At 33.8% G+C, this 12271-nt stretch overlaps 1 protein-coding gene across 3 annotated transcripts in view; it reads left to right on the top strand.

The window, feature by feature from the left end:
- Positions 1-11313, top strand: part of LOC123557516 (CD109 antigen-like) — a 42815-nt gene extending 31502 nt beyond the window's left edge. For all 3 annotated transcript variants that reach the window (XM_053543829.1, XM_045349015.2, XM_045349014.2), the window contains 16 exons: positions 319-417; positions 1304-1432; positions 1879-2017; positions 2242-2418; positions 3483-3564; positions 4269-4425; positions 4919-4996; positions 5529-5703; positions 6024-6232; positions 6710-6868; positions 7097-7159; positions 7440-7549; positions 8064-8211; positions 8916-9018; positions 9771-9877; positions 10646-11313. In XM_053543829.1, coding sequence (XP_053399804.1) covers positions 319-417; positions 1304-1432; positions 1879-2017; positions 2242-2418; positions 3483-3564; positions 4269-4425; positions 4919-4996; positions 5529-5703; positions 6024-6232; positions 6710-6868; positions 7097-7159; positions 7440-7549; positions 8064-8211; positions 8916-9018; positions 9771-9877; positions 10646-10657 — 1947 coding nt within the window. In that variant the 3' untranslated portion in view covers positions 10658-11313. The remainder of the gene's footprint in view (positions 1-318; positions 418-1303; positions 1433-1878; positions 2018-2241; positions 2419-3482; positions 3565-4268; positions 4426-4918; positions 4997-5528; positions 5704-6023; positions 6233-6709; positions 6869-7096; positions 7160-7439; positions 7550-8063; positions 8212-8915; positions 9019-9770; positions 9878-10645) is intronic.
- The last annotated feature ends 958 nt before the right edge of the window (positions 11314-12271 follow it).

Below are 12271 nucleotides of genomic sequence, written 5' to 3'. Positions count from 1 at the left end.
AAAGTATAAAAAAGCAAAAATATAGATTTTTTTCCAGCGCCATAAAATATTTAGGGTCGCGGCAAATTTTAGTGTAGGTCGAAACAATTCCTTATGTATAATTTATTCTTATTAGCGTATAAATGTTTCTGCTGGCCAACATCTGATGATAAATCTTCAAAGTCAGTTGAAAATAAAAGTGTGGTCTTGTGATCACTTTGTTACATTAACAGTATTTCCAAAATATGCTCTCTTACATAGTTTTATTTTCAATGGAATTCAATAAATTTACCAAGACTTTAGTATAACAAGCATCAAGCTTTCACTTTTACATTTCAGGCATATGTACTTCTGAAAAGAAATCCAGAGTACGAAAACATCCATATAACCTCGTGGTGGACAAGCACTTACTCAGCTGATGTTGCCAGATTCGTTAAGGTTTGTTATACCAGATTTCATTACATCTAAGTATCTAACAACACATGCGCATTTAAAGCACAACATAAGGCAATGGTTAAAGGGTCAGAGTGCGATTTTTACTACATTAGAGCCTCCGTGACTAAGTTGAAACTTATAGTGTGTATACAAAACAAGTATATAGTAAATATTGATTTACGAATGACAAAATAAAATGATGTTAAATCTTGTAAAGGTGTATATATAATTGCAGCATTAAGGGCTAGAGATAGGAATTGCGTAATTGTTAGTATTTGAAACTCCTATACGAATTTTTATTGGTCCCTTGAAAAAAAACTGAGATATATTAGAAGTCAAGTAAAAGGTTTCATTTTTAATTTTCAATAAGTTTTCATATAATGCCATGGTCGTTGAAAGCATTCTGAAACGTGACACACATGACACACATTTATTATATACCTATATACATTATATCAATTTAAGCACATATGAACAGGCAGAACAAAATTCCGCATTGTGTCTTTTTATTGTTATTGCCGGACTACTTTCATTTACTATGCATGATCTGACACAGTTCTATAAATAGCGCACATAAAAACTTCACTCAGTTTTATTTCAACATCAGTAAACATTGAAGATTTCGTTCGATAACAAAACAACAAACAAAATGATGGAGGTACATAATAAAAGGGTCATTATAACAGTAGCTAGGTCTGGGATTTTGTATTCGGCTCTCATGGATTTTGCAAGGTCGGATCACACTCGGCGCGCATCCCAGATCGAACTACTATTATAATAACCGTATTGTATAACAGCTAGACACGTATCATAATACAGCAAATTCAGGAAAACTGTTGTACAATAAAGAAATTGATAATTAACAAGAATATTTCTTTTTTTGTCACAGATTAACCCTAACTCAGCCGCAGCAGTGTATTTCCCTATTATCCCTAAAAAGATCGGGAAAATCAAGGTTCAAGCTCATGCACAGTCACTATATGCAGCAGACGCCGTTGAAAAACAACTCTTAGTAAAGGTAAATATTTCAGCTAATAAATCTCAAAGTCCAGTGATTAACCCAGAACGATAAGGAAATTTGCATAAGTCTGGAAATAAATATTACTCGTGTGAGTAAATATTATCAAGCCTCAATGTGACGTTCCTAAAACTGAAATGTTAACCGTATAATATGAGGTTTCTAAAACTGAAATTTAAGTCGTTATGTGGTTTCTTAAACTGCAATAATTTTAACTACAAACTAGAGTTATTCGAAGCAAAGTGTTGAAAAATTTTGATACACATCGTCAGTACTGATGACTTTTGCAATGAACCTTTGAAGATACATCCTTACATAATTTACGCACTATTTTTTTCGCCTCCTTTTCTTTTCATAGTATGTAACAAATGTGTATACTCAATAGTAGCCTACATTTATCTGCATAGTACCATTTAACCAAAGTATATGACAATTTCTACTTCCAGCCTGAGGGAACACCGCACGAGTACAATATTCCAACATTGATAAATCTCAAGCAAACCCCAAACTTCAGCACCACCATTCCCATTTCATTCCCTGTGGCAACTGTAAAAGGATCTGAAAGAGTTCTCGTCACTGTAGTAGGTAAGATCATATTTGGATATTTCTTTTGACCTCTACTTGACAGATATTTTCAGATAAGTGTAGATTCCTTATAAAACCGAGCAATTCTTGACTTATCATAACGTTTATTATAAAGGTATTTGTAATTTTCTCTTGTTGAAAACATAACTATATATAAGATACTCTTTGAAGAGCATGTTATATGCTTCATTTGTCTTGAAACAACATTTTATTTTATATTGCAGGCGATCTAATGGGACCTAGTATAAATGGCCTGGATTCCCTACTTAAAATGCCATATGGTTGTGGTGAACAAAACATGCTTAATTTCGCGCCGAACATTTTTATTACCGAATACCTCACCACAACCAACAACTTGGACGAAGGAACATTTCAAAAAGCAAAGAACTTTATGATAAAAGGTATATTTAAGAAATAATATATCTCATTTAGTGATTTGTCGCTGAATAAATCATTGTTTGGAGTTCAGATGTGAAGGAATTATATCACGAGGGCGCAGCCCGAGTGATATAATAATACGCATCTGAACGACAAACAATGATTTTATTCAAGAGCAAATCACTAAATGAGAATATATGTATATTGTTTCCATTCTAACACGTTACCAAGAATTTTAAAGTATATTCTTGACGACAGTCATATAATATTTGCCCATTTTCAATTGGTTTCTTTTCCAGCGCGCTGCTATGCCATTTGACGCTATGACGTAACAATTGTGACGTCAGAAAATGAATTGTTGTATAATAATTCACTGTTTTCAGCCTTCTTTGTTTAACAGGAAAATGAATCGGATCGTGTTAGAATACAGTTTTATGCTATCATCGGTAACAACAGTTTACCGGATTTTTGCAACCAAGTTGTGTTTTTGCCACTGACCGAAGAATTTTATCGCTTAACATTCCGTCTCCATTGTTAGTATGTTTTACTTTGTCATGTATCTCCACTTTGTACACATCTATACAGTTTAGTTTAAGTGGGCTATGGTCTTGGAACTTGTCGTTGTTTTAATTACAAGTTGCCTTAATTTTAAAAGGTATACTTTCAATAGGACCTGAAGCGTCAATAGTTTGCCATTGTGGTGTGTCATTTTCATATCTGATGTGTGACATCATTTTTGACGTCATCTTAATGTATATCGTCGAGCTAAAAGTTACGTTTATGGCGATATGGTCAGTTCTATTTTAGCTAAGAATGTTTAAATTAACCATAACAAATTGGTAAGAGTAAACGTATAGATCATAAAAAGATCATTCGTTCTGCATCGGGAAATATGCATCTGTTCTTCCGCGAGAGTATATTGGGCTGCAACAGTCGCGCAATATCTCCGCGGAGGAGCTCCTGCGAAACTTATACCATATAAGAACAGTGATCATGACTCTAACCCTTAACAATTGTGTGTTGTCGTTCTATATAAAGCCTGTGCATTGTTTACGATCATGTAAATAGTTTTATTTATATATTGCAGGTTATCAACGTGAATTGACATACCAGCATGATGATGGGTCCTTTAGTGCTTTTGGAAACAGTGATAAATCAGGAAGCATGTGGTAAGCTAATATTGTGTAAAGTCATAACATATTTAGATTCTAATGAAACAGCCAAACGATGTTATATTTAATTGTCATCCCCTTTCTAAATTCCAGTTTGTTTAGTTCTGCTCATTGTTTTCTCGTTTAGGGCAAACCAATTATTTTAACTTGGGACCACACGCCGCTTTTCATGGAATTACACGCTAGTGTAGCATTGAAGGTTCCATGTGCACCGCCGTATGAACACATCTACGGATGTCTCTAAATTGTTTTTTTGTACTTTTAGCATGTGTAAATGTTAAGTTCTGCCCAACCCGGGGCTAGAGGGCGTGGACAGTAGCATGCATTTTAACTACCATCCATGAACAGGCTCAATCAAACCGAGCCTGCAACATTTTCGTTTTTGTTGTTTTGAGCGACCTGTAGAGTTTCCATTTTTTCTATCATATAACATTTCTTGGACTACTGATGTGTGACGACAAAGAACAACATATTATGTTAAGCATTACTCTGACGAATCCATGTTAGTGAGAAAATATATTTCTACAGTTTGATCGTCTAGCTTTTGTGTAAAATATAAAGAAACTCTTAAAGTCAAGGTAACAAGTATTGTCTTTATAAATGATTTCACGGAAAGGGAAATACACTTGTGCATTTCTTTAGACGTTTAGCAATATAGCCTTTTTATTTGTTTATAACATATAGCATGCAATCATTTATAGGCTGTCTGCATTTGTTCTCAAGTCCTTCGTCCAGGCAAAGCCGTATATTTTTGTCGATGATGACGTCATTAAGAAGACTGTTTCTTGGATCCTTAAATATCAGAACAAGAACGGCTCATTCCCGGAGCCCGGCCGTGTTCTTCACAAAGAAATGCAGGTAAAGGTTGACGCATAAACGGAGATGAAACCCTAATTTAGGGCGAAATAGAACATATTTAAAAGCATTATAAGGGCATAATTGAATGTACGCACGTGAAAACAAAAGATCCAGACCAAGAGTTTGAGTCAATGTGAATTCAGAAGCTATCTATTTAGGAAGCTCGATATACGTAGCATTCAGTAATATTGAATATTATTGCATTCTGGAACATCTATTTCATTATCTATTGCCGAAAAAAAATGCGTTGTTGAAACTGATTGAAAAATTTGCATTCACACTTCTGCTCACTGCTGACTTTTAAATGATTTAATGTTTCAAACATTCAAGCCCTTTTGTTTTTTGGCCAACAAATCCAAACGATATAATGCATTTAATTTATCATCATATGAGAAATCCAGAAAAGCGGAATACATTTAAGTGTACTAGACACAAATAACCAATCATAAACTAATCATAAACAGTTTGGTTAATTCAAAATACTACCTTTCAGGGAGGCTCTACGGCTGGTGAACGGTCTCTAACAGCCTTTGTACTGGCAGCATTACTGGAAGCTCGAGTGGTGGAGGGGGTAAGTATTGCACATATTTTTCCCACTAAGCAACACATACCAATGAAAACAAAAACAGATGACGTCACTGTGCTCAAAATGGCAGTTGTTCCCTTAGACAGATACTATTGTACTGCAGTCCGATTTTATAAAAAACAAATTTAGCTGGTTTACAATATATTAGTGGTTGTATTCAGGTGCCTGTTCTTGATTGAAAGAGCACTCGTGTATTTTCGTCCACCATAAAAAGCCCCGAAGTTTTCAAAACCTATCATCAACGGTGTGACGTAATAAAAGTAAAATATGGAAAATAATCCACACATTCCAAATAAGAAAAAATATACTAGCTTTACATTAGTTTGCCTCGTTTTATTGAATGTATTCGGTATTTTAGTTGTTGCTTATGATAGAATATCATTTATGTTGTTTGCTCACTTACTGCTAAATTAAAGATCAGCCCTTTACTGTAACAAGGGCCACAGAACGGAGAGGAAACTAATTTATGCGTGATCACGGTATTTTATTAAAATAAATGGTTAAATTCTTCTTGTAGGTCGATGCTCAAATAAACAAAAGTGTACAATTAGCAATGAAGTTCTTGGAGGATCAGTTACCATTGACCACGGATTTATATGAAACTGCAATAATAGCATATGTCCTTACATTGGGTGGAGGTCCTCGTGCCCAAGAAGCATTGGATAAACTCCAGGCCATGAGTACAGTAGAGGGTACTTATATCTACATTTATGCATTTTGTACCATATGACCTCAATGACTTTGCTGTAAAGCTCTGATTTTAAACTATTTATTTGTTCAACGATACTTTTGTGGTTTTTACTGAACATCATGATAGCACTTACCTGAAACACTTAATAAAAATGAAAATCGAGTGACATGGCCATAAAGTTGCAAATTTGCTATTATATGATAAAATGTCCCCATTCGTTGTTCTTGTAAAGAATGCAATGTTCAAAACAAATGTGCTTTAACAATATTTCAAAGTAATCACCAGTAAATACAAGAGACAACTGTCTCATTCTTACTTTAGGTGGAATGAAATACTGGAAGAAAGCTACAGCACCGACAAATCCAGACCTCAATCCATGGGAGAAGGACAAGGGCAAAGCGTTGAATATTGAGCTAACTGCCTATGCCCTACTGGCTCTTACGGCTGCAAATAACCAAGACGATAGCCTGCAGGTTCTAAAATGGCTGACCAGCCAGCGTAATCCAAATGGTGGCTATTCTTCGACACAAGTAGGTTGCTTTGCGTTCATTTGTCCAATTGAATTTAAAACACTTAAAATGATTTGGACAAACTAATTCAAATTTTATGTTACGTTTTATCCTGTTATTGTCTTATCGTCGAATCGTTTAATTTCCTTTTTCCCACGCAAGTAGGTTGTTCATTTGTGCGGATGAATTTAAAGCATTAAAAGTGATTTAGACAGATTGAAATAACTTTTATTTTGTCTTTTATCAGTTTATTGTCTTACTTTCGTTTCATTTAATTTCCTTTCGCTTTAATACAATTATTCACAACTATTTTTACATGTTTCCACGAAGACATAGGGCTGTTATATACTAGTATGTGGTTGTTGTTCATTTAAATCCTTCAAGCAAGAAATCGTTTCTCCAAACTTGCAGGAACTAACACTTTTATTGTGGTGATAAAAATGAATCTTCAAAATGTTTAAGTGCCATTTCTAATGTGGAAAGTTTTTGCTTTTACAGGACACGATAGTTGCTCTGCAAGCTTTGGCAAAGACAGCTGCTAAAGTATATTCAAAAGACTTCAACGCAAATATCATCGTAACTGGGCTAACTGGATCAAATCTGCGAGAACAGTTTACTGTAACCAATGACAACGCACTGGTTTTACAGAGCCGAGAGGTAACAATTTCTAATTTCAAAGTTTAAAAAGGGATTTACGTATGTAATTTTTTTTCTTGGTTGAATTCTATGCATCAAAATGATCTTTTTGTATAAACTTGATTACTTTTAGTTAAAGGTCTTGTCTAAAATAGTCGCATACAATATCAAACGGCCATCTGAAAATCTATATTAACGTCATGGATTCACACAAATATATATACATTTTTGTTTCATTTTTTTTTTCAGCTTCCTACCGATATATCTGAAGTGAACATTGTTGCCAATGGCACAGGACTGGCACTGGTAGAGGTAATAAATGTAACTTACTTTTATCTATGCAATATTGGTACATGTTTATATATACCAGCATGTGTATCTATTATTGTCTCTTTTTAATATAGAAAGAAAACAATTTACATATAGGTGGCAAAATATCAGAGGACTGATCTGTACCAAAGATTTTGTTGAATTATAATGGCAAATAACCACATATATGTACATTTAGAGGTTTCAAAAAGTTCCTAAGTTGTGAGTTAAATACAAGTTTATGTTAGCGTTATGAAACAATTTAATATTTTTTCTTTTATAGGTGGCAGTGTTTTATAACATCGATCGGGATGACGATAAACCGAGCTTTTATTCAAAGATCACAATTCCAGAGGAATCTATAGATCATTTTGTGGTTGAAGTTTGTACCAGGTCAGTTCTTGCTAAACATCTTTTTCCGTCAAGATAAAATAATTATAGGTAATTAGATTTTTTGGTGAAATATGTACAAGTTCTTCAGCGTAAATAGTGCGCGACTTTAGGAGCGCTATATCATTCCGCGAAGGAACAAATGCATATTTCCCGATGCATATCTAATTATCATTTTATTACATACGTATCTATACTTATAATTATTATATAAATGATATAAATTTGTTCTTTAGGCCAGAGTAGAATTGAAAATAGTGTCGTTAAAATACTTTTAAAGGCGAGTACATACATGAAACTGACGTCTCAGACACACATCACACTTCCGATATGAAGTTTGAATGTTACTATGGAAAATATTAACGTTTCAGGTTTCAATGGAGTTTATATATGAGTATGTAATAATTGATTGCGTAAATAACACAACTGTAAGTGTTACTTTACGAGTGTAATTTTAACTGTATAATAATTCTTTAGTTGCCGTTATTGATAGAGTTATGTGCTTTGATATTTGCAGTTATCTTAAGGAAGGTGCAGCTGGTATGTCAGTGATAGAGATAGGCTACCCGTCAGGTTTCACTGCAGACAAAGCTGGAATTAGTAAACATAAAATGCTCAAACGTATTGAAGATGGTGATAAGAAAATTATTCTGTATCTAGACGAGGTAAGTGTCAAATGAGATATTGTATTGCCTAGTACATCAGAAGTGACAAAGAAAGTTTTTTATTGTATATTAATTAAATCGGGAATGACAAAGTGGCCTTTTTTATAGTTGATATGGTAATTTATTGTATTTTATCACGAGTATATAAATTGATCGGGAATGAAAAATTATGCCCTTTATTGCCAAGTAAATCTGCCATTACAATGCTAATTTTATTACCCAGTAAAGAGGGTGTGCCAGATGATGTATTTGTTTGTCTAGTAAATCAGGGAGTGACAAAAGAAGGCATTTTATTGTCCCGTAATAAATGATGTGCCAGATGAGATATTTTCTTGTCCAGTAACTCAGGGAGTGATAAAGGGGACCTTTGTTTGCGCAGTTTGTCAAGAGTACAAAGGAAGAATTCTCATTGCCCAGTAAACTGGGACAATTCCTAAAATAATTATTCCGATTTATGAAATAATATCGGCAAATATGTACATAGATGTAAATTGTCATAGGATGAAATCTTTGTCATGATACTGAACACTTCAACTTTATGTAAACATGTGTAAAATAATTCAAGAGTTAACAAATACTATTGAGGACAACAGAAATTATAAAATTTCTGCCACTTAGTTGTGATTTTCTTTGGTTCTAGAAAATTAAACTGTGGTCATTGGTTATCTTTTTGCATAAGTTTGCATTTTCGAATGTTTTAACAGATAGGGAAGAAAGAAATGTGCTTCAGAGTACCAATGGAGAGATCAGACCTTGTTGCGGGAGCACAGCCAGTCCCAGTGAAAGTGTATGATTATTATGAGCCAAGTAAGTAAACAACTAACAGTCACATCAGTGACTTTTGTATTTTTTAATGTCAGGTCAATACATTCAGAATCACTGCAGTGTATTTGTTTTTTCAATGTCAAGTAGTTATACCAAGAAACAGTGCGGTGTATTTGTAATTTCGATTTCAAGTCAGTATATCCTTACCCCCTGCAGTGTATTTGAATTGTCAATGTCATTTCAATATATCATTATCCACTGCAGCATATTTGTATTTTCAAAATTTTAATAATCTAATAACCTATAGTCATTGTTACCAACATTTTGACCACAATGTATTTAACAGCATGAACTGGTAACATAGTAAGAATTTAATTATGTGGGTCGAAATGTGTTCATTTTACTTGTATTTAAAAAGTATTTTTGGTAGAGCCGCCAAAATACCCTAAAGATATATTCATATAATTAATAAACAGTATCTGTGCAAACATGGAATAAACATGTTTGTGTGTTTAAACTGTATGTATTAAATACAAAACGTGTTAGAAAACACAGTATGAACTGAATTTTTAATGCCACTTAAATGTGTAAAGTAATATTTAACTGTGCTTGCTGCTCAACATTCATAGTGAGTTTGTAGTTTGAACCAAGTTAATATTTCATGAAGCCATTTTTTTATTTAGTGATGAAATGTTTTAGCGAAAGATGGGGGGAGAGAGGCATTGTACATCTTTAAAAAAAATGTTGAAAATTTCTTTGGAAATGTACGTAATAATTAAACATTTCTTTCACAGCCGACCAAGTGACTTCGTTCTACGTCCCTGAAGCTATTCGAAAGTCAGATGTGTGTGGAGTCTGTAAAAAGGAGTGTGATTTCTGTCAAGAAAAGCGTAGACCATGGGTTTGTTTTCATTTTTATGTTTTGACATTGATATATAAATCATCATGGCCAACATCTTAGCTTAACAGTGTTGACTTAAAATTTAGAATACTGTTCGAAACTAGAAATTTCCTTTTCTAAACGAGAAGGAAGTTTCAAAAGGTATCAAGCGTGATCCTTTAAACATGTTAGATAATCGATTGTTACTTTGTTTCTTGATAAAACTTTCCTTCTTTTTTAAATCTAAAGATACTTAATCTTTATTACAATACCTCCTTGTTTTCTTTCATGATTTTTTCTCTGAACTTTGAACAATATCATCGCTTTAATTAAGACTTCTTATGTGAAAACTTGAAAACTTGATAAACTGATTTTGTTAACAGTGAATTGTTTTTCTGATCACGAGGGATATAGATTGTCAAATAAGTTTTCACAGTAGGGATCAATATCTATGAATTGAGGCCAGAATATGCTAGGATACTGTTTTGCTCAAAACTCGACGTGCGTGTGTTTGTTGATTGGAAGTCAATAAGAAATCTATTCAATACTCTTTAGCTTATATTGACATTGAAAACCGGCAACAAACTTACATAAGCAATTACTTCGTTGACAGTTGGAATGCGACTCATCAGTATTGCGCTTGATAGAGGATTAATTAACAGTTGCTTTCTAAAATGAATGTCACGTGCAGAAGGTATTCTTGCAGTGAAGCACTGAAGTGTTCAAATATGAACGTCAGTAAGATAGAAAAAACAAACCCTTAAATGTTTCTGTTACTTTTTATTTCAGTGGAGACAATAGGACTGTCACACAAGACGATACCAATATTCCAATCAGTAACTAGGACAACGTTATAATTGTGTTGTACCAGCATGAAACATTTATGCCAATTTAGAAATATGTGTTGAAGTGTTTATAAGTACTATGAAAAACTAATATGCAGATATTCCTGCACCGGTAAAGTGTTGATTTTTATCAATTATACCAAATAAATGTGTCACCAATGACTACACAAGTTCCCATGTAATAATTTATGCGTCACAAAATAAATGGACGACATCTTACCATATACTGAAGACGACAGCGTCGCCTCGGATGTACTGACCACTTAAACATTCTCCTCGTTTTTTGAGAAGTTGTTGATAGGAGCCATGGTCTTAGGTTTGGCTTTATTTCCATTACAGAAGTGAGTTTCCTTCATATTGGCTAAACCGTCGGTAAGCTTACAATCTGAACTTATTTGTGCCATATTTGCATGGTTTGTAAATGGTATCTTTTTTTAACATATTATTTTTTTACTTTTCATTGTATTTTGTTTTATTTGTACTTTCTTTATCGGAATATCAATTTTGACGAATACAATATGTTTAATAGAAAACATTTGTTTTAAATACTACACTATGCCAATAATATTTCAAATATAAAAGAATCTTAATAAATATGTTGTTTTGCTTTAATCCTGTCGTATCTTAGTTGTACAAGTGTTCCATTTAATTTTTATGTCATTCCTTTTTAGCTCACCTAAGCACGAAGTGCTCAAGGTGAGCTTTTGTGATCGCCCTGTGTCCGTCGTCCGTCGTCAACAATTTGACTGTTAACACTCTAGAGGTCACAATTTTGGCCCAATCTTAATGAAACTTGGTTAGAATGTTACTCTCAATAAAATCTTGGACGAGTTCGATATTGGGTCATCTGAAATCAAAAACTAGGTCACCAGGTCAAATCAAAGACAAAACTTGTTAACACTCTAGAGGCCACATTTATGATAATAACTCTATGAAACTTGGTCAGAATGTTAATCTTGATGATCTTTAGGTCAAGTTCCAATCTGGGTTATGTGGGTTAAAAACTAGGTCAACAGGTCAAAAAATCAAAGGAAAAGCTTGTTAACACTAGAGGCCACATTTATGACTGTATCTTCATGAAACATAGTCAAAATGTTAACCTTGATAATCTTTAGGTCAGTTTCGAATCTGGGTTATGCGGGGTCAAAAATTAGGTCACCAGGTCAAATCAAAGGAAAAGCTAGTTAACACTCTAGAGGCCACATTTATGACCATATCTTAATGAAACTTAGAATGTTAATCTTCATGATCTTTAGGGTAAGTTTAAGTCTGGTTTAGGTGGGGTAAAAAACCAGGTCACCAGGTCGAATCAAAGGAAAAGATAGTTAACAGACTAGAGGCCACATTAATGACCATATCTTAATGAAACTTGGTCCGAATGTTAATCTTCATGACCTTTACGTCAAAATCTGAGACCGGTGGGTCAAAAACTAGGTCACCAGATCAAATCAAAGGAAAAGCTTGTTAACACTCTAGAGGCCACATTTATGAAAATATGTCTATGAAACTTGGTCAGAATGTTAATCTTGATGATCTTTAGGCCAAGTTTAAATCTGGGTCAAGTGGGGTC

This window comes from Mercenaria mercenaria, chromosome 5, assembly GCF_021730395.1.
Source record: "Mercenaria mercenaria strain notata chromosome 5, MADL_Memer_1, whole genome shotgun sequence".
NCBI lineage: Eukaryota > Metazoa > Mollusca > Bivalvia > Venerida > Veneridae > Mercenaria > Mercenaria mercenaria.
Note: the sequence above shows the minus strand (reverse complement) of the source record. Positions and strands in the feature narration are given on the sequence as shown.